The 22,763-nt window shown below is 35.7% G+C and overlaps 1 protein-coding gene across 1 annotated transcript in view; it reads right to left on the bottom strand.

Annotated features, from left to right (window-relative positions):
* The window catches only part of LOC122147427 (diacylglycerol kinase theta-like), a 30,025-nt gene extending 10,278 nt beyond the window's left edge, over positions 1-19,747 (bottom strand). The window contains exons 1-9 of the mRNA XM_042769971.1: positions 19,037-19,747; positions 15,245-15,324; positions 7,873-7,972; positions 4,943-5,028; positions 3,833-3,958; positions 1,863-2,019; positions 1,649-1,723; positions 1,468-1,568; positions 1,109-1,323 (exon numbers count right to left, since the gene is read on the bottom strand). Coding sequence (XP_042625905.1) covers positions 1,109-1,323; positions 1,468-1,568; positions 1,649-1,723; positions 1,863-2,019; positions 3,833-3,958; positions 4,943-5,028; positions 7,873-7,972; positions 15,245-15,324; positions 19,037-19,244 — 1,148 coding nt within the window. The 5' untranslated portion in view covers positions 19,245-19,747. The remainder of the gene's footprint in view (positions 1-1,108; positions 1,324-1,467; positions 1,569-1,648; positions 1,724-1,862; positions 2,020-3,832; positions 3,959-4,942; positions 5,029-7,872; positions 7,973-15,244; positions 15,325-19,036) is intronic.
* Between the last annotated feature and the right edge of the window lie 3,016 nt (positions 19,748-22,763).

The raw sequence follows: 22,763 nt of genomic DNA, 5'->3' as shown, positions 1-22,763 counted from the left end.
AAAGCGAGACGACTGATGTGCCATAAAACTCTTAGATAAGTAAACTGTAAGCTGGATCTCCCATATTTACATAAGAACTGCACATCTTTACGATGTGTTAGCCTCTAAAATTTTATAGAACACCATTTTGTATATAAAAAAAATTCCATTGTGTTCTGTTTATTTATATAAAGTAACTATAAAATAGTGGTGTGTGATATGTATTGCCTAGAAACAATAACAATACCATTAGAATGCACTCAAAATTCAAGATATGTGGACCTAAATGCCCCTCTATGTTTTAGTTTTATCATATGATGTAGTTTAGCAATATCACATGAGCAACAGTGCAGTTTTTCCTGAATATCAGAATAATTGCATATGTGAAACTGATTTTATACAGCAGCTCAATAAGCAAGTTAATACTGCAAGTTACATTTTAGACACAATATGTGACACTGAACCACTGAAGTATCAATTTTTCAATATTTGGCTGAGATACAACTATTTGAAAATCTGGAATCGGAGGGTGCAAAAAAAAAAAAAAAAAAAAAAAAAATTGATAAAATCGCCTTTAAAGTTGTCCAAATTAAGTTCTTAGCAATGCATATTACTAATCAAAAATTAAGTTTTGATATATTTATGGTAGAAAAATTACAAAATATCTTCATGATCTTTACTTATATATCCTAATGTTTTTTTTGCATTAAAGAAAAATCTATAATTTTAACCTATACAATGTATTTTTGGCTATTGCTATAAATATCCCTGTGCAACTTAAAACTGGTTTTGTGGTCCAGGGTCACATATTGTCTGTTGTTTGCTTTATTTCCCCAAAGAAAATACCGGAAATAATCAGAACCGTTGCGCCTCTTTGAGAATCACACAGCGGTGTTTCGTAACTGAATGAATCTGTGTTTTTGACTGAATCGGGTGAGTCAATGCTTAAACGACCCATTCGTTAAGACTGAATGAATGAGTGAATGAATCAGTCATTGGAACGCATTGGTTAAATAAATTACTCGATGTATTTAACCTCTTATATTCCTTGTGAATCTATGTATTTACGAAAGCCGGACAACACAAAACAAAACAGCAAATATGCACTAAAAGCAGAAGTACAGCTCACTTGAGCGAGCCGAGATAAATCTTCACCACTTCCACTTCTCTGGGTTTTGATCTGAGCAGCCAGGAATCAGACACTGTATCCTTAAAAATGGGCTTGTTGTCTGGCGTGCCGTTACGGTTGATGATGTCATCTGTAAACAGTCCCTGTTGGCTGTAACTCTGTAGCTCGTAATCCTGCGGTTCATCTGGGATGTAGAACGCTCTGAGCGATGCTTCCTGTCAGGACAGGAAGTAAGAAATCAGCACAACACTGACAAAAAAAAGTATTATTCAGGCATGGTCTTTACAATAACAATTTTGAGTTATACAGTGTAAGTTTAATTCTGGTGAAACCTGACTCGTTAAAAAAAAAAATCTCACCACTACTTCCTCATTCTTGATTATTCGAGGGATTGAAACCAAACGAAACTGATTCCGCTTAGCTGCATCGTCGCCATCAAACACTTTCAGCGTCTGTTTACCTGTAGGCCAGGAGAAAGGAGATTAATTTGGGCACAATGGTGATTACTATTATCCATGTCATTTTTGCCCAGGTTTGTACCCGTCTCAGGTGATCCTGTAGACTGAGTTTCCTTTGAAGTTACTGGACTCTGAGTATCGACACCATCCAGGTTATCTGGAGAAAACACTTCTCTATTATATTAGCATTCACAGACATGTGAGATCCACAGAGCTTGTTGTAAACCTGAACATTTCTTTAAGTTTGAGATGTCCGCTCAGATTTCGGTGAGAGTGTGAACGTGTCCAGGCATTACCCATCTCGCTGTGTTGGGAATTTTCCGAGATTCTGTAACAGTGCATTTTGCTGAAGTTCCGCGAGCAGATCCGCACACAGCTGGGGTGAAGAATCATGTTCCGCAACCGCCCCATGCCACACTCTGGGGGGATGATTATGTAACATGACGCATGTGCCTGCAAACATATAAACATATGATAAGTGGTCGAACCAAAAGATTACAAGCAGTACAGCTTTGTGACAATTGCAGTTTAATGTTAACAGATGCTGCATTTATTTATCCAAAGCAATATATAGGAGGATTGTCCCTGTAGTAAGTGTGCTACATTAACCAGAGGCTAGGTGATTTACTAAAGAGCAAAATGGTCTACTATTTATGGCCTGACCTTTGCAGAGTTTCAACCAACAACCTTTTGGTTACCAATACTGATATTTGGCCAGTAAACCACCCCAACTCGACTACAATAAAAGTGCAGCTACAGTGTGTGTGTGTGTGTGTGTGTGTGTGTGTATAAGTCCTTGTGTCTTTGTTCTCAAATCCCTCTAAATCCTTGAGGTTTATGCTTTCAAAGTATTTGGGTTGCAAACAGCCATTTCAAATATGTACCTGCTGTCTCTGTCCTCAAAAAACCTTCTGCTCAGGCACTGGTGCTTACATCATCTACTAACCTACATACTGAAAAACATGAGTGCTGGGAAAGGGATAAAATAAAACATAATGCGGGAAAAAGTGGCGAGTGAGTCATTGGAATGCCCTACTGCGATACCATTTACACACAGTGGCTCTTTACCAAAACCTACCTACCTGCATGGGCAGGTGACTTCTAAGTTAGCATCCTTGGTGAAAAGGAAACTTATAAGTGAGTGATTTGGAACACAGTCATATGATTAATGACAAAAATGCAGAATGTAAAATGAATGTCTTGACAACTGATTTGGAAAAAGGCATCACGAGGACAAACACAATACTACCATTGACATTTTGGGGTCTGTAAGACTGATTGATTGATTGATTGATTGATTGATTGATTGATTGTTTATTTTTGAAAGAAATTAAAACTTTATTCAGCAAGGTTGCAATAAATTGATCTAAAGTGACAGTAAAGACATTTATAATGTTACAAGATTCCCATTTCAAATAAATGCTGTTATTTTTAACTTTCTATACACAAAAGAATCCTGAAATTAATGAAAATTGTACCACAGTTTACACAAAAACAACTGTTTTCAACATTGATAATAATAAGAAATGTTTCTTGACCAACAAATCAGCATATTAGAATGATTTCTGAAAGATCACGTGACACTGAAGACTGGCTGCTGAAAATTTAGCTTTGCATCACAGGATTAAATGACATTTTTTATATATTAAAATAAAAAACAGTTAATGTAAATTTTAATAATATTTCCACAATATTACCCTATTTTTGCTAAAAATTCCAGCCTTGGTGAGTGTAAGAGACTTCTTTAAAAAATATTTAAATAAATAAATAAATATTAATAAATCTTACCAGCCCCAAACTTTTGAATGGTATAAGTACATACATGTTCAACAATTTTGCAATTATTTTTCCATTTTAGGCCATAGTAATGGTTTTGGAAGTTGATTAAGTTAATGTGGCACCTACCTACCTATGCTGAAACCAAGAAACCAGGCCAGACAATAGAAAAAATATCCACTGCCAAGATGACAAAAGAATAAAAACACAGCGAAGTACTACAACCCCCCCCCCCCCCCCCCGTATTTAACTTTAATGGAGCACAATTTTGTGAGTGCTGACTCTGCTGAGCTGCATCCAACATTGCACCTTTTTTATTAATAGATTGATTCATTGTGAGACACGACAGCCTGAAAGCCCACTCACCTTCATTCTTATAACTAAATATTGAAGCCGTTTGTGTGATGAATACAACCGACAACAGGCAAACTTAAAGTGTTGAATGATAAGACAAGTAAAGATTGGGTGCACTTTAAAACCAAACACTTACTGTAACACCACACCACTCGCATCTCATGCCAGCCAGGGTGTCCGAAGAACTGCAGGTGCGACGACACACCTCACAGCGGGCACCTGAGGACATGTTTCCCTCCCGCCAGTGGTGCTGGTACATGTCCTATCAGAGCAGGAGGGGAAGATGGGTTAGGAAAAACCATATACCAATAACACAATCTAGAGCAAAAATAAAGCTAGGGAATGTGATTAACCCAGGACATGCTCCTGGATCAACATCTGTGTTACACTTCTTATCAACCTATCATTTCTCTTCAATTTTAGGGGTAGGATAAAGTTTCTATAATTAGAAAGGATCCAATTATAATTAAGTAAATCTAATTATAAGATGATCATGTTCTAATAAAGTAAATTATCTTGAGTACTAGGGAACAACTTCACTAATTTAGTAATTTTTTTTTCCTTTACACCTTTTCACGTCTCATATGTTTCTAAGAGGATGCACTATAAATAACTTATCTTTCACTTAGAGGGTCGGGCTTGTAAATTTTCCATCTCTCTCTCTTTTTTGTCAGTAAAATGTTGTAATGCTTTGTATTTGTGACATTTACATCACAACTTCAGTGGCAAAAGCTCTTCGTTTCATCAATCACTGTGTTGTGTTTTTTTTTTAATTCTGCGAGATGAAAATGCAAAAGAAAACATGCTGCAACCTTGCAATCTTGTCACCTATTTCAACATAAAAACAACATCCCATGAATTATTCCACTAGAGTACACCTGGAGTTTCTTGTTTCTCTCTCCAATTCTCACTTATATCACAACCCATTTTCTCAAGGGGAAATAAAATTATATTTCTTTTTTTTTTATTCTAATCCCTATTAGCATCCTTTGCTGTGGGAGTGTTTCTGAAGTATATACAAGTCCAGAGAATTATCTGTCAAAATGCCAGAAATCATTTTGCATTATACATCAATGACTTTAAAATTTGGTAAATTATGTAACATGTTCAGTTAATGCAATTTTTGTTAATTTATATTTATATAATAAAAACAAGTGGAGGTCAGTCATGATTTTATTCTCTGGTGTACTGGCTTTAGTCAGGTTGATACGTCAGTAGATGGTGCAGTCCTGGTTCTTATACTCACAATGTCTTGCCCTCCATCTTGGTGGCAGACACGACAGTCGCTAACACTGAACGGGCCACAGTCGCTGTGCACGTGTAGCTCACACACTGAAAGACATGTGAGGTGAGGTTACTGAAGTACTGCCTGTAAGGTGTTACAGGTCTGCTAGAGAAAAAAAGTCACTGAACTCGTGTTGCTGTAACAAATGTTTGTGTGGGTGTGGGAATTATAGACCAACTTTTCTTCTGAGCTTCATTTATGCCTTTTGTAAGCACAGAGAGAGGAAGAGAAAAAGAAAGAGAAAGCTGGAGTACAATGTTTTTCTTTTCAGCTTGGTTCTTAGAATTCAGCCCACTGCAAAAGGCCATTTTGTCATTGTCACGGCAACAGCTACTTTCCAAACAGGGACGATCAGCACAGACAAATGAGCAAAAACAGAATAAAAAAAAAGAGAGAAAAAAAAAAGAACAAGATGGTTTGAGGAAACAGGAGAAACAAAAAAGGTTTTAGAGGAACCTTGGGTTGCTGGCCTGGCTGAGCTGGTTTAGTTGGTCAAAGAACTGAAAGAAACTGACTGAAAGAACTGTGAAAAACACCTCTAAAACCAGCAAAACAAACCAGCCTGAACAGCAAACCATCTTAAAGGGTTAGTTCACCCAAAAAATACAATTATGTCATTCATTACTAACCCTCATGACATTCCAAAACTCATTCATTCATCTTTGCAGCACAAATTGAGATATTTTTGATGAAATCTGAGAGCTTTCTGACCCTGCATAGACAGTAATGCAACTACAATGTTCAAGGCCCAGAAAGGTAGTAAGAACATCATTAAAATAATCCATATGACAATGTTCTTACTACCTTTCTGGGCCTTGAACATGGTAGTTGCAATGTTGCCTATACAGGGTCAGAAAGCTCTCGGATTTCATAAAAAATATCTTAATTTGTGCTCCAAAAATGAACGAAGGTCTTACAGGTTTGGAATGACATAAGAGTAGGGCTGTGCAAAAAATGCCATTTTCATGTGCATCTCGTCAGTATAGCCGCTCCTGTGATTAGTAGTAAATTGTCAGCACGTGCTTTCAGATTGAGTGGCATTTACTAGACAGAGCCGTAGTTCACTGACATGCTACACAAAATCCCGTTAAAAATCGCAGGCGATTCACTGCCGATTATGAATGCGATTTTGTGTAGCTTGTCAGTGAACTATGGCTCTGTGTAGTAAATTGTGCTCCATCTGAAACAGGGTTGCCAAGTTTTCACAACAAAACCTGCCAAATTGCTCCTCAAAACTAGCACAATTGCGTTTTAAGGGGGGTTCTCCGGTAAAAATTGCATTCCAGGGGGTAAAATACACATTTTTCGGTGGGGTTCCTCCAGTAAAATTTGCATTCCAGGGTCTGAATATCACGTTATTGGGGGGTGCTTCAACCCGCGGACATGAAAAACAAACAGTGTTACAGTAGCCCTTATCCACAGGAAAACCGCAGACTTGGCAACACTGCCGTAACGAAAATTTTCGGTGCAGGTCTTTCGGTTTGGTGCGCATTTGTGCCGAACAAAAAGCATTGTTTTAACCATTGCACAAGCTGAACTTCATTGGAAACTTCCAGTTTTATATATTGTTACTTTTGATAAGAAACAAAGTCTCATCTTTCAAATTATGTCCTTTTTTTCAAGAAATTCAAAAACAATAAATGCTGACTTGGCGCTCTTTGATGTGGCACGACAGATCGCTGTATAAACGCCTCTGTTCAAACGGCAGCGTGATCATGTCTTCCCCTTTACTACTAGTTTTAACGTGAAATAAACATGAATGAACATCTCATGCCTCATGTAATCGCTTAATCAGTGTTTCAACCACGGAAAGACGTCAATAAAACAGCTTGTAAACAAAATGTCACGTAGCATTTTATTTACCTCAGGCAAGTCATCAGTTTACTTTACCTGTTAGTGATGTCTTAATTATTTAATGTTTAAATAAATCTGTTATGAAACGAGTTATGTGTAAATTAATATATTTCATAAACTTGTTTTTTTTTTATTAATTAAAAGTTAATTTAAAATGTGCATTATGTGTAATTTACATGTATGCATATATATATTTTTTTTAAGTTGAGTGTGCTTGTTATATTTAAAAATAAATAGTAATTAAATTTAAGCTTGGGCTCTGTTGTTAACTGTAATGTTACAGTAGGCCTAATGTAAAAGGGCTCACTATAGTTTAGAGCATAAGCCGAGGTTAAATTTTATCCCTCAGAAAATTTTAATTATAGGCTAACTGAATCTATTTAAAGAAAGAGCAATTTGTTCAGTAAACCACTGTTTAATAATAATAATAATAAAAACAACAATTTTATGTTTAGTTTCCCCCCTGCTGTACCGAAACTGTACCGAACTGTGAAATCAAAACCGAGGTACGTACTGGACCATCATGTTTGTGTACCGTTACACCTCTAGTAACAACTACACCTTTCTAGCCATTTTGGTTCTTTTCCCCAAAAGACCACTTCTAATAATAAATAATTAAAATTCTTTTATTATTTATTCACTCTCATGTTTTTCTAAACCCTTCAAGATATTTTGAAGAATGATGGTAACCAAACAGTTTTAGTTTACTTCAATGTTACAGAGACACACAAAAATCTTCTTTTATGTTCCACTAAACAAGGATGGTCATACAGGTTTGAAACAACAAGAGGAAGAGTAAATTATGACAGAATTTTACTTTGGGTGAACTATCCCTTTAAGACTAAATGTAAATTACTTCTGTAATTATTTCTGTTTTACCTGTTAAACCTGTTTATTTGGACAGGTTTGGTATTCTGTTTGTGGCAAAGTCTGCTCATGTCATTTGATCAATGCCCTTAAATTAAGTGATTGGAACCATTACTAGAGTGAAAACATCCTGATGCCATCATACTGTTGAAACACACACACACACACACCTTCACAGCGCAAAGCCGAACTGCCTTCAAGATGCTTCCGGCAAACACAGCAGAACCTCTTCTTCTGACCGGCGGGACCGAAGCAGTGCGCTACAGGAACCTATACCACAAACAAGGAGGAGAATGATTAATAAAATAAACCTGAGACTTGTGCTGCCTTCAAGCGAAACTCGTTTTCAGCTACTAATTACATCTAAATCCAAAAAGAAAAATATTCATTTCTATCACTTAAGTATACATGGCATCACAGCTGTATGTGAAGCAAACAGTGAATATTAAGTGATTAAAACGATGGACAAAAGACTTGGTTTTCACTAACTAATCTCTATATGGATTAAAGATACAATATCATCTATATTATAGATCAGTGTTTCCACCATGTTTCAATTCGACACAGCCCTGCCAACATCACAACTCGACATCTTGTGTCTCATCTAGAATTCTGAGTTTCCCATTTGTAAATACAACTTTGATTGGTCATTCATGTGCTTGAAACTCGTCATTACAATATTTCCAACTCCACTTGAAGGGCACATTGCACTGGTCCAAACTGAAACTAACTCACAAGGTTGTGTTCACATTGTCTGGGAGGTCTGATTCACTTTAACAAATCATTAGATTTCAAAGAACAGGTTCAAAATGATTCAGTGATGATTTGTTTGAGTCATTTCCAGTATTTATCTAAAAACCCGCAAGGAAATGTGCTGGCAGATTTCATCTGTGCCTAGTCATCTGCATACCAAACCAACTAAAGTTCTCAGTTTTGCAAATCAGTTTGACAGAGTCATTAAAAATAAAATAAAAATTTCTAATTATTTAATTACAAATCAGACATGACTAATGGGCTAGTTCTGTTGCAGTGAGCACTGCGTGATCTGTATGTACCTCTGTATGACATCACTTCCTGTCAGAGTAGAGTGAATGGTGGGAAAGCGTGCGGATGCCCGCACTTCCTTCCTGTCTGGGGGAGGGGAGTAGAAATGCGGAGGGCATTTGGAATTTAAATAGCTGATGTCTTTTCTTTTTGACCTCATGTACCAGAAAAGAACTCAAGATTCCCCATGGAAATACATAACAGGATCTGACTGTGTTGCAGACCATAAAGAAACACGTCAGACAGATTTCTAAAAAAGGAAAGTTTCAATGTATAGCATGTCTCAAAATAAAAGAATATAGAACAAGAAGTGCCATAAACCACATGGGCCATTCTTAGATGTCCAGTTTCAGCTTACAGTAAATAAGTACATTCAGATAAGTGAACGTAATAACACTGAAACCTAATCTTTCCTCTGTTAGAGTGCATTCAAGCATCATATTTAAAAGCATTTAACCTGTTTAAACAAACATATGCAATTTAAATGCACTCAAAGAAAAGACAGATGGTTTGTGAGTGGTTCTCCTTTTCCTTTCACACATTTACTTCCTATAGAGTCCCCATTTACATCTGACATGCAATTTTGGTTGATCTTTTGAGCACATGGACACTTGAAGTATAATGTACTGTGATCGGATCAAGGAAACTGCATTTGGATCATTATTGCATACAAAAAAACAAAGCAAAAAAAGAATATGTAAGTGCAATTTTCCATTTTGCACCAATGCATCATTATTAATTTTCAAACAATTCTAGATCGATCCACAAAAATTCATCATTTGATTTTTTTTTTAAAGAACAAGTATACATAAGACAAAATGGTATGTGTCTGCAGCAGCATGTATACTGTAAAGCAGTGCATTTACATTGAAAACAAGAAAAAAATCAGATGCATTGAGAATCACTTTGGAATTGGACTGTGACTGATTGAAATGAATCAAATTGAATCACATATACGTAAAGATACCCACTCGTAGCTGGAAATGGAATCCAGCTTAATAACATCCAGGATACAGCTTTAATGTGAGCCTGGCTGGAGCTTTCAAAGATCCAGAGCACATTGCTCTGATATAGTGGAGATGCAGTGACAAATCCCAGCCGGGCTGTCTTGTTGTGTGTGCCCATCTGTAACGACTGATTTCACGGTAACACGTTCTGAATCACAGAGCAAACTGTAACCGCACAGACACAGGGAGGGAGATGTCTGGGCAGCACTGTGACTGCTCTGGATAAATATCTCCAGGCCTTTGGCTGCTTGATGTGCAGGTTGGTAAGTAATTCTACAAACACTTTGGTGGGCTGGTGAATAAGTGCTTAGAGGGGTGTTCTGTTACCAAACCAATCGTCCAAGACGTCTCGGTGAGTAAAATCTAGAGAGAAATGCTCTTGAGCTGATTTTCATTTGCCATGCTACAAAAAACATCCTTGTAGTTCTCCCACACAGGAAAAACTCTGTCTATATTTTTATTCTATATTCAACTTTAATTGTCTTCCTTTAATAGTCTGTGCTGCTGAACAGTTCCATTAAGCATTCTTAAAGGTGAAGTGTGTCATTTTTTTCCCCATCCCAGTTTCTCCTAGCCATCTTATAAATTCAAAGAACACTATAAAAAACTCTATGAAAAAAAATTAGTTTGAGCATGTTTTTGAAAGAGGTCTCTTTTTGATACAAAATACAGTAAGAATAATAATAATGTAGCAAAAAGTATTTCAATTTAAAATAACTGTTTTCTATTTGAATATATTTAATATGTAATTTATTCCTGTGATGGCAAAGATCATTTTTCAGCATTCATCATTCTACTATTTTGTGCTCAAGAAACAATATTAAGATCAATGTTTAAAAGAGTTAGCTGCTTAATATTTTTGTGGAAACCACTATTTGCATTTTAAATGTCTTTGCTTTCACTTTTGATTAATTTAATGCATCTTTGCTAAATACAATTTTTAATTAGTAGCTATTAAAAAAAGTATAGACCCCAAACTAGTCTAACCTCAAATTGTCTATACTACTATTAAACAGATGGTTCACCAAAAACATGAAAATTCTGTCATCATTTACTCCAAAACAAACAGTTGATGGTAACCATTGCTGTCCATAGTATTTCCATACCCTTAACATACTAACAGAAGCAAAGGTGTCTCTTTGAGGGTCCTGGACCATTGACAAGCTGTTTTAACCCTAAAAGATACAATTTTTATCTGATAGTGAACATGCAAATACTGCAAAAAAAGCAGGGGACATTAACTCTGCTACGCAGACCTGTCAACGTCAGTGAAAAAAACCTTTGATGATGAGGCCCCAGACAAGCACACAAACACACATATGCGCACACACACACACACACACACACCTCCCTCTCTGTGGCCTAATGGTTAGAGAGTCGGACTTGAGCGAGAGAGCCGCTGCAAAAATGGCTGCCCACTGCTCCAGGTGTGTGTGTGTGTTCACTACTCACTGCTGAGTTTGTACTCTTGGATGGGTTAAATGCAGAGCACAAATTCCGAGTATGGGACACCACTTCACTTCACTTCTCTCCATCTCTCTCTCTCTCACAAACACACCCACTACAGCATGTGTCCTTGAGCTGCGGCCCACCTCTCCCTCCTACAGTGGACACATTCTCACTGGCTCTTGGCCTACCAGGGGAGTCACTACTGCAGAGCATCCTACCGGATGTGACCTCGTTTCCTGTCATTAGCCACCATCTCTCTGATCTCAAAGTGACTGGCAGCAAAAATGGCAGCCCACTGCTCTGTGACTACTGGCTACTGCTTAAGTACTCTTCTAAAACTGAAATAGTGCCTTAGGAAAAAATGGATGGAAAAATGATGATTGGTTTTGCTAGTCTTTATATGTAATATATAAAGCATTCACTCTTTTTGTTGTTTTGATTAATATTCATATTATAGATTAAGATTCATGATTCATGGAACTTAAATTGTGAGTAATTACTTTAATGACAACATAAAATTAAAAATGACTCAATTTATGTCTCTTCACAGATTATTCGAATAATAATAATAATACGTTTCCAAGTAAGTTTACTAATAATTTAAAAATAAATCAAAGCTAAACATTCCTTTAAAAGTACTAATAAAAATGTCAAAGCACAGAAAAAAAAATACTAAAACTTAAAAATTACAATGGAAACTAAAACTATAAAAATAAAAGCTACTATAATACATAATATAATAGATACAATAATAGCATATAAATACTACTACAGGGTTTTTGCAGGTTTTGATAAATGATAAATGACATAAATAAAATATGATATGATATAATGATATAAATAAATGATAAAGTTAAGAGCAAGTAAAAAAAAAATAATAGTGAATAAATTGAATGGAACAATGTCAATATATTATATTGACTAATATATACTAATATATATATATATAGTAAAAAAATATCTGCCAATAGTCTCAATCAGCTTATTTCCAAGGTTTTCATAACCCATAGCCATATTTGTTCATGCTTTATGCATAAACTCACTAACTAACTAAACTAACTCACATATTTATTTTTTTATTATTATTTCTCAGAAAAGATGACTTTGTATGTTCAGTTTGCATTAAGTAAATGCATCTTGATGTTTAGATATTTGTATTGGAAAACAAAACAAAAATACTATAGAAGGGTTTTTTTTTTGCAGTGCATGCAACATTTAATGCCATGATTTTACGAATTTAGGACTTTCTGCTCAGATTTAAGACCTATTTAAGACCCACAGAAACCTTGTTCTAAAATAACAATAATAAGTTCTTCTACAGAAAAGTGTTATTTCACAACTTCATTAAATGTACTTTTGCCAACCCTTAAATGACTTTACTTTTCCACAAGCATAACCCTACATTTGATCTTGCCAATATGTTTTGTTTCGTATGGAAATCTGACACATTTCAGAAGTTAAATGTGTTGTGTTCGCATGATTTCTTGATTTCAAATTTAATAAACTATTTATTTTATTTCCACTTATTCACAGAAAGTGATACATGACTATAATAAAAAATGTTGAGTCTTAAAGGACATATTCTCAATTTTCAGTAATAACAGTGTCGAATGGCTAAACCGGTTGTGTTCATATTACCTCAGATGCAGTTCAGTGAGGTTGTTGAGTAAAGGTTAATGGAGCAGTTGGCTCAGAGACTGACTCACTCCTACAACACACATCCACCCGCCCACACACACAACACACACACACACCCAAACACCCACCTGCCCGCCCCCACACACAACACACACACCCGCCCGCCCGCCCCCACACACAAAAAACACACAAACACACACACCCACCCGCCTGCCCCCACACACAACACATACACAGCTAAGAAAAGTCTTCAGCCAGTAAAAAACTAATATTAAAGGGGTGCTATTATGCTTTTTCACTTTTTCAACTTTAGTTAGTCTGTAATGTTGCTGTTTGAGCATAACAAAGATCTGCAAAGTTACAAAGCTCAAAGTCCACTTCAAAAGGAGATATTTTATTTAACAGAAACTTTTCAAAAGTTTGGACTCGTTTGGACTACAACTAATATTTTCTGGGATTTGTGATATCACAAAGATCAACGAATGGGACGAGACCTGGTTGAGCTGCACTAGAGAAGACAACGAGTGTTATCACTATGTCGGAGACACGCTAGTGATCCCAAGACAGACGAGCTTAGAGTGGTTAAAACCATCCGGGTTTAAATTGTACTCAAATTGTTTTGATTTTGATGCAATATTTAAACTGAAGCTCGCAGCAGGCAGCTATGGTAAGAGGCAGGACATTTCCCGACCAGGCGCCAATCACCAATCACAGCACAGAGTGGCCCAGCTAACCAATCACAGCATATCTCTATATTCCAGAAGGCGGGCCTTCATTTGATACAGGAACTATTCCAGCCGTTCATGCCAGACTGTGGAGAGAGGTATAATAATGTGTTTTTCGAACTACCTAGTATGAGAGCCTGTTCTAGTACACCCCCAAAACAAAATCAAGACCTTGTAAAAGAATATAAGACAGCTTAAAAAAAAAATAAAAAATTCACATCCATTTCCTTTTCAAACTGAACTCATCAGTCTTCCAGCCAAAGAAACTAGAAAAAAAAAAAGAATTAAAACACTGCATGCACTTTCTTGTTTGTCTCTGCATGCATTATATATGAAGGCAAACTTCCAGAAAAGTCTCTGAAGGCCCATCTTTCATTCATACCAGTGGTTTCTGTTCCACCTCATTATCTTTCGGTCTAAATTAAGTTTTGCTGTGGCATGGCGCTTGACTCGGCCTCCTGTCATGCCCTGCAGCTGCTCTGATGCAATTGGCCAGTCTGTGTCACCTCTGTGCCATTTGGCTAAAGCAAGGCAGACTTTTCTTTCTGTGAACTCAACCCTGACACGGCAACCTATGTAGCATCAGCACACTGAGAGGATGCAGTTTCCAAGCAGCGAGCATCTCATGCGGTTACTTTATCACATGCTGTTAACCAGAACTGTTATATTTTTTCCATGCTAAATGTACATCCTGTTTTATATTTAGCAGTTTTTCTTCAAGCAAAAGCAAATCTTCAAAGCCTTTTTGTATATCTGATTGATACAATCAATACATAAAGGACAGTTTAGTCATTATTATGGAAAAAAAAATCCTGACTTATTAAAAATCCCACTTATTATATTCCAGTCCTAATTAATTAATTACCTTTTAAATGACAAATAAATAAATACATGGACAACACGGCTGGAAGTCATCAGTAATTCATTATGAAGGCCGGACAAAGGGCTACACTGACTGCTGTGTCACCGAGCAAAACGGTTCCAGTCAGTATATGAGGACTAAATTATTCAATGGAGATTCAGGGTGTAATGCACTTCCAGTTTGTAATGCAAAGCCACAGATAAGACCGGTAAAGCATCAACTGCTAATTATGATTGTTCTTGCATGATCATACCTAGCAAAACAGCTTGATCATTCTTCATTAACAGCATAATTGTTCAAGACCTTTCATCAAGAGCATCCATCCAGTGTTGTGATGCCTCAATAATGCTGTGTCAGTGAAAGCAATGTGGTCTTGTCTTATACGTTTAATATCCAATAAGGGTGAATCGTATAAGATCATGTCTAAATTAAATTCACAAAAAAAGAAAACATATTTTGTACAAAAACAATGAAGCACATTTTCATGAAACCTTATTTTTTTTCTCAATGCATCTAGATGTTTGACTTAAAGAATAATTTAACTATTTTATTTAAAATTTATTTACATTTTTATTTTATTAATAATTAAAATGTTTTATTTTAAATATTTATTATTATATTTTTTATTTATTTAAAAATTGCCATTACATTCTCATGTTTGTTATGGAGTGATTTTACTGATAAAGGCAAAATAAAAAGTAACTATATAATATAATAAAAGTATTTTTAAATATGACCAGATTATGTTTCTTTACAAGTTTCATGCGATCTAACCATAAAGTTAATGATGTCGTCATATGTGGCATGTTTTACTCACCCGAACTTGGGTGGGAGCCATACAGGAACACACGGTCCTAACATGCTTCAAACACTTCTCGTGTGACATGAAGTTACACACTGCAGGGGAAAAAAAAGAGAGAGAGATTTAGAGCAGGCCACAGAAATATGGTGCATTATGTTGCCAAGATGTGTGGGTATAGCAGCTTTAGCAAAAAGAAAACTTGACATTCTTTCTCAGCAGTCCACTTACAGCCCAGTGTGACATGTCGTAATTTTCACAATTCAGAACGGAATTCAGTGCATAATAAATCTTTTATAGCACCAAAATGAATTGCAAAATAGCAGTCAACCTATGACTGGGCAAAATTTCACAAACATTTCAAACATTAAGTAACAGCATTAACTGCTTAAGAGAACAATTTGTATGAAAGACGAGCACTGACCACTGGATTGTTGCGTGCCCAATTTAAGGTTCTTTCAGAGCCCACTTTGGCCCTCAGTACAGACTGAACCTCACTGATGCATTTGTTGGTTTTCTTGCTTACCAGAGACAGGAAGTGATCTCGTTGGTCAGGCAGAGCTTCTCTCACTATCACAACCACAAGAGCAAGGAAAACATTCTAAAGTTTACTGTACCACAGTCGTGTTCTCACGCACACTCTAAAGCCCACCAGTCTTGTGAAATCAGAAACAGTTAGAAACTACATGCACATGCTGTTAAGACTGTTCTGTTTACACATTCATTATCAACACAAACCATTGTCGTATGAACCCATTAAACTGTTTTAGCAACATTTTTGTGAAGTCTAACATGCAAAACTCTAGTAACAGAATATATAGCCGGAGTTTCACCTCACGTTAATTCCAAAATCTATAGAAAGTCAGTGGAGAATTCTAGGGGTAATTAAAACATAAGTTTTCAGGCAAAACTAATTAAAATTACAACGACAATATATGCATTTACAGTATAAATTGTCATTCTATTTAATTGACCAAAATGACCAAAATTTCAATGCCAACTGTATTTTGCAACTGTTACCATAAAAAGCTATTTTCTACCAGATTTAACCCACATAAATTATTTAGTTTGTATAAATGAATGCATTTAGGTTGATTCGGTGATGTTAAAAATATTTCTGACTTGAATAAAACCAGTTCATTTAGATATCACTTTACTATTTTTGGTACCGTTTCTCACGGTAGGCCAACAATATTAGGATTTCAAAATTGAAATACGTATTAAAAATATATATATAAAACATATTTGGATTTTCCAAGACCTCTTGTATACAAGCTGATTAATAACTGCCTCATGCATTATATCCAAAAATCATGTAGAAAGTTATTTTATTGTCATCTTGATATTTAGAATTTAATTAATGTAATGCTCATTTTAAACATGACTGCTATGCAAAACTTTTACATTTATTAGAACCTATTGTAAAGACACACCAATTAAAATATTTTAGAACAAAGATTTGAATTTTTATATTTTTACATTATTCTTTTTACATTATAGAATGGTCAATTATTCCAACTAATGACTAATTTAATTCTAGCATTTCTCATTTTCGAACAAGAATTTCCATTTCTGTGCATCAGTATACCATAATGCACATATTTTGCTTTCATGTATTTATGTGAATTTTTCATTAAAGTGCCCCTATTATGCCATTTTTAAGGTTGCTAATATTGTTTCATGAGTCTCCTAAAACAGGTTTACATGCATGCAAGGTCAAAAAACATGTCTTGCATTTAAAAGCAGCAGTCATGAATAAAATGCAATAAGTACAGTATGTTAATTAATTCATCTGAGCCTGACATGTTACTAGTCTCTTCACTAATGCAATAAACATACAATAAGAATGACAATGAAGTGCACGCGTGTGTGTTTATGTTCTACTCTCTCTTGGTCCATCTGGCTACAGCATCCAGCCTTCCACCTTGCTCCATTGGACTATGTGTTGCCATGCCAACCTGGAAGAGTCGATCATGACTTCACTGCAGCACATTACGTAACAGAAATGTCTTATTTCTGCCTAACTCTGCCTGGTAACATCCACATTGTCAATCAACATCTGCTTTCCAGCCCTGCTAATCTCACGGCCACATAAATCCAGTCCACTTGTCTCTAAAGTAATGCTGCTTGAATCTTTCAGAATCATTCATACAGGATCTGTAGTGAAACCCTGGTGAACAGCATAACATTGTGGATTAAAATCTACCTAGGAAACAGCAACAGGCTTTAAAAGGTCAAGACTGATCTAGTTTTCAATCACTCTGCATGCACGAGGAAAAAACATGTTTTGATGCAAGGTCATGATTAATATGCAGTCAATTGCACATAATAATTAAACCATACAGCTCAGCAAGAAAAGAGTTAAAAGAAATCAGTTCAGCCATAGATTATACTCTGGTTGGTCTTTAGAGAAGAGCGAGGGTTACTAACCCAGTACCGATTACAAAAGGAGATAAAACTGGTGCTTTTCCCCCATGCTTTACAATAGATGAAAGCTTCATAAATGACACAAAAGAATCATAAATGTTGTCCATATAACTCATGTACTATGTATTCCGAAGTCATACTCTGTGTTGCAAATTTAAGTTGTTATACACTGAAAATACTGGTATCCACCTGAACTTGCATTTATCAGTTTATGAATGAAGTGAATGATTCATTCACTAAATGACCTAATCCAGTAGTCAAGTTCAATTCACTGATTCAATTATTTGTTTGCAGCAATGTAAACCTCATTGGAGTGGAAGATTACCAGGGAATAAAGGATCAAATATTGATTTGCTCATTACACAAAGATACTGTATGACTTCTGAAAACTTGGAATATACGCAAAGAGTTAAATGAACCACAGATATGGTTCTTTTGCATCATTTTTTGTCTTAATACATTATAAGCTGGATGTCGGTTGTACTTTAGAATCCTGCAAAAGGAAATCATTGAGCTATTACCACTTGGCATCACAGAGGTTTGTTCAAAAGGACTGCTTTGGATTAAAGTCGAATCTAACATGCTAAACAACAACTTTCTTATTTGTAACTCAAATAAGCAACTCTGTAAAGAAAAACACGTATGGTAAACATCTAACTGAATGAAGAGAGAATAGCACAGATCTTCTCACACTGTCACTGGCCTCCATCAGTTAGATGGATCTCATATAAGTGTCCTCCTGCACATGACCAGCCAATCACGGATTCATGTCCAACACGAGGAGTGTGTCAGATCGATCTACATCAATCTGTCTTCCCCAGCTAGTAGACAAACTAGCCTATTCGATCATTCTGTCGAGAGGGAGGTGTGGAGGAGAGAGAGAAATGCTGGACATCCTGCATGCTTATTTTTTTATTTTTTTTTATTTTTAAACATTACATTCTTCATTCCTTCGCTTTCCAGGAGGGCACATGCACAGATCATAATCTGTCAGTCAAAATTGTCAGTCAAACTGGTATGGGAAAATTCTTTTTGAAACCAAATCACAAGCTTTCACTTTAAATGAAATGGTTAAGTGACCTTAAAACCCCAGTTAAGGCTTCTCTGTGGCTGTTCAAAATTCTGATACAGTAAATAAGCCTGCTCTGACTAACATCAGCTCCTAGTTTCAAAATGTACGTTTGAATTTATATCTGTATAAATGCATTTTTCACCTCTGAGCAGCATTATAACAGTCTGTAAAGACACCTAAATACCACTTCAAAGGAGCTTCTGTACCACCTTTTCGGTGTAAATTTAGCACAAGAGAATTTAAACACGCTTTGTTGACACTGCTTTGCTGAATGTAACATCCCGAGCAAGTGAATCCATAAAGCAACCTACCTTCACAAACAAACCCGACAATTCCCCATATGAAGTCGCTGCAGTGATGGCAGAAGGTCGGTTTGGTCAGGGTCACTCTCCGAAAGCAGTGTCCGGGAGCGTTAACCGAATACCGCGCCTTTGAACCGGGCGACTGCTGCGTCCTTATCCTCCTGGGTCCGGGGCTCGAGCTCGAGCTGTCGTGCTTCACCCGACCGCCGTCTGCCATCTCTGTCACTTCCAATGTAAATCCAGTGCAAAACGCCTAAGATAAAAGGGTCCACTAGGTTGGCTGTTGTGGAAGTCACATAGGGTGATTAAGCAGTTATGTTAAACCCAATCGAGTCATCGCTGAATAAAGTGAATGTTTCTTCTCTCCCGCTTCAGCGTATTAAAAAGAGTCGGAAACGCGCAGTTTGACCAAAATGTATCAGAGTAACAGAGTGTCTGAATGTTTCAATCAAAGCGCGTGTGTTAGTTACTGTGATACCTTCACGATACCATCTAAGCAGACATCAAACTCAATAAATATCCCAGTCTGCCTTTACCGACGAAAACCAGCAGTCTGCCAGTGCAGGAAGGGAAAATAAAGCCACCGCGTTCGCATATATGATGTGCTGATGTTAAAATCGTCATAAACGCCTGCTGCTTATCATTTGCGCTGCTTTTCACTTTCTCACCACGGGAGATATTCACCAACACAAGCGCCTGTAACTTCCGCCTGTAGTAGAGCTCCGGTGTTCTGAAATATTCGGTGTCTGAGATTTTCGGTGACGCTGGGCGGAGCTACATGAATATTCATGAGTTTCTGTTTCGCGTTAAAGCGACTCTGATAATATTAGTACGTTTTCCCACCGGATCACAAAAACTGTTCAACAAGGTAGGTTAATTACGTTTCAGCTTCGAACAAGATAAGCAAATGTTGAATATAATTGTTCGTTTGTGCACAAAATGTTATTGTTTGCTGTTTTAAATGTTTACTCAACGATTACAGCCACTGATGCCAGAAGCAGCCTATCGTTAGAATACGCTACAAGTAAATTGGCCAGCAGCTGTTAAATATTTTCTCATATTCCTCTGTTTTGCTATTAAAAGTATGTCATTTGATAAAGTATGTCGTTTGAAGTTGTGTAGCATATGGTGGCACAAACTTGCTCACTGTATTGTAAGACTGTAAGGTGAGAAATGAAAAACGATATAAAGACTCTTATGTAGTAACAACTATTTACTTTTTTTTTTTCTCCTTAAAAAAGGTGTCACATGGAAGTGCCATGACAGCCTACAGTTCATGTGGAGAAGCTGTGTTGTTTGTAATTAATATATCTGTTACAAATCAGCAGAGTTTGATACTTGCACTTCTGCCTGTTGTTTTTTTTTCCTAGCATACAGAAGCTCTTCTAATGGGGGAGAATTATATTTTTGTCAAGTTATATATGAGTCCACTATTGCACACATACATAAAGACATGCGTAAACGTTCTCAGAATAACTTTAGCTTTTTTATCTGATGCAGGGGATGGTGGATGTGTACTTTATCAGTGTAATAGTTAAACAAATCATATGCAAAATAAAAAAAAAACTTGTATAGCCTACTATTTGATACAAATGTTGTATTATTTAACCAGTTTTAAAGTTTTACTATATTTTGTTCCTGAAATCCACACTTTTGAAATCAAGATAATCAGAGGTAATCAAACCAAGCACAACCTAATAAAACATGTTCATGGATAAAGGGTTTTGTAAAAAAGATCATGTTGGTGGATATTCAACTAATATTAAAAACATGTGGGTCATTCTTGAATGGCTTATTCTGCAGTGGTATAAACAATATGATCCCATTGATTTGGAAGCATGTTTCTTCTCCCAACATTTAGACTGATTTCATTGAGTTTGTTCATGGTGTATAAATTTCTGTTTGCCATTTCTTGTTCATATAGGAATTTACTTAATAATGTATTTAATAATTTACTTACAACAGAAATCATATAACATGTGCTTTGCTTATGTTGATCAGTAGGCCTATCCCTGAACACATATACAAGTTGTTACATCCTTGAGTAGCTTTCACCTGTTTTTTTTTTTTTTTTTTTTTTTTTTCAAAACATGACCATGTATTTTTATATTTATACAGGTGTGTAGTAAATGTCATTTATGTAATGCCTTCACCACATCGGTTAATAAAAAATTTTTAACACCGAATCAGTTGAAGTCTTTATTCAGCAAAAGCAATCTACTTTTATCTTTGAAATGAAAATATACAAATTACTGTTTTGATTTAGCCATTTTCTATTAAACTACAAAACATTTTAATTGTTATAAGTTTTTTGTAGAAAATAAGCAAAAATTGTTAAAGTACTGCAAGGTTGTGGATTTCAAAACTTGACCAATACACATTTGGAGTCAAAATGAGTTTCAAGTGCACCACAATGCAGTATATGATTAAATACAAAAATAAAGTGTATAAAGACATTTGTACATTTTTGTTTAACTATATAGTGCATTTTATCTACTAAATGTATATTTTTTTTAGACAAATAAATAAATAAATACAGAGATTAAGAATGTTTATATTCCAGTTCATGTGTACATTAAAAAAAAACATTCATCTTTCGCTTTATTAAAAACATTTTTCTGAATGATTGAGCAAACGATTAGGAATGACACAGAATAATCATCATACATTTTATTATGGCACAACAGATACATTTTGGAACAGTTATTAAACGACACATTTTAAGGAGCTCTTATTTATGTAAAATAAGAATATTATAAAAATGCTTAATTGTTGTAGGCTTATTTGGAGCATAGCCTACCTCAGGTAAATCATTACGACAATCACAATCTTTAAATTATTTTGCATATTAACAATAGTAATAAAAACAACAATACACTAAGCATAATGTCATTCTACGCTAAAACATACCTTTTTGAAAATCGTTTATGTTTTCAGTGACAACGTACTAATATTTTCAGAGTCGCTTTAACGCGAAACAGGAAACTCATGAATATTCATGTAAGCTCCGCCCAGCGTCACCGAAAATCTCAGACACCGAATATTTCAGAACACCGGCCAGAGGGAAACATACACACGAGCTTCACAGCAGGAGCCTCAGCTATGGCAAGCCGTTTTAATATGTAGTAGGCCTATTCTATTAGAGTGACTAGTATCTATGATACTAGTACTTGTTTTTTTTTAAAGTTAGCCTATTCTTAAACAATCCAGTAGTAACTAATTTTAAATGTCATTATATTCGTTATACCAGTAGTAGTTACTAATATCTGTTAAATTATTTGCTGGTAATTTCATCCCCAACTCACTCTCATGGAAATGTATAACCAATTTACATTTTGATGGCTAATTCATATGAATACAATATGTACAAATTCACATATACACTCTTAAACAGGATGTGTTGAAAACAACACAACCTGTTGTTTCTTAAAGGACTAGTTCACTTTCTGAATAAAAATTTACTCAACCCCATGTCATCCAAGATGTTCATGTCTTTCTTTCTTCAGTTGCTAAGAAATTAAGGTTTTTGAGGAAAAGATACCAGGATTTTTCTCCATATAGTGTACTACAATGGGGACCAACGGGCTGAAGATCCAAACTGCAGATTTGATGCCGCTTCAAAGGGCTCTACACAATCCCAGCTGAGGAATAAGGGTCTTACCAAACAACTGGTCATATATATATATATATATATATATATATATATATATATATATATATATACCTAATCAACAAA

The sequence above is a fragment of the Cyprinus carpio genome, chromosome A14 (assembly GCF_018340385.1).
Source record: "Cyprinus carpio isolate SPL01 chromosome A14, ASM1834038v1, whole genome shotgun sequence".
Taxonomy (NCBI): Eukaryota; Metazoa; Chordata; class Actinopteri; order Cypriniformes; family Cyprinidae; genus Cyprinus; species Cyprinus carpio.
This window is presented reverse-complemented; position numbering and strand designations above follow the sequence as displayed.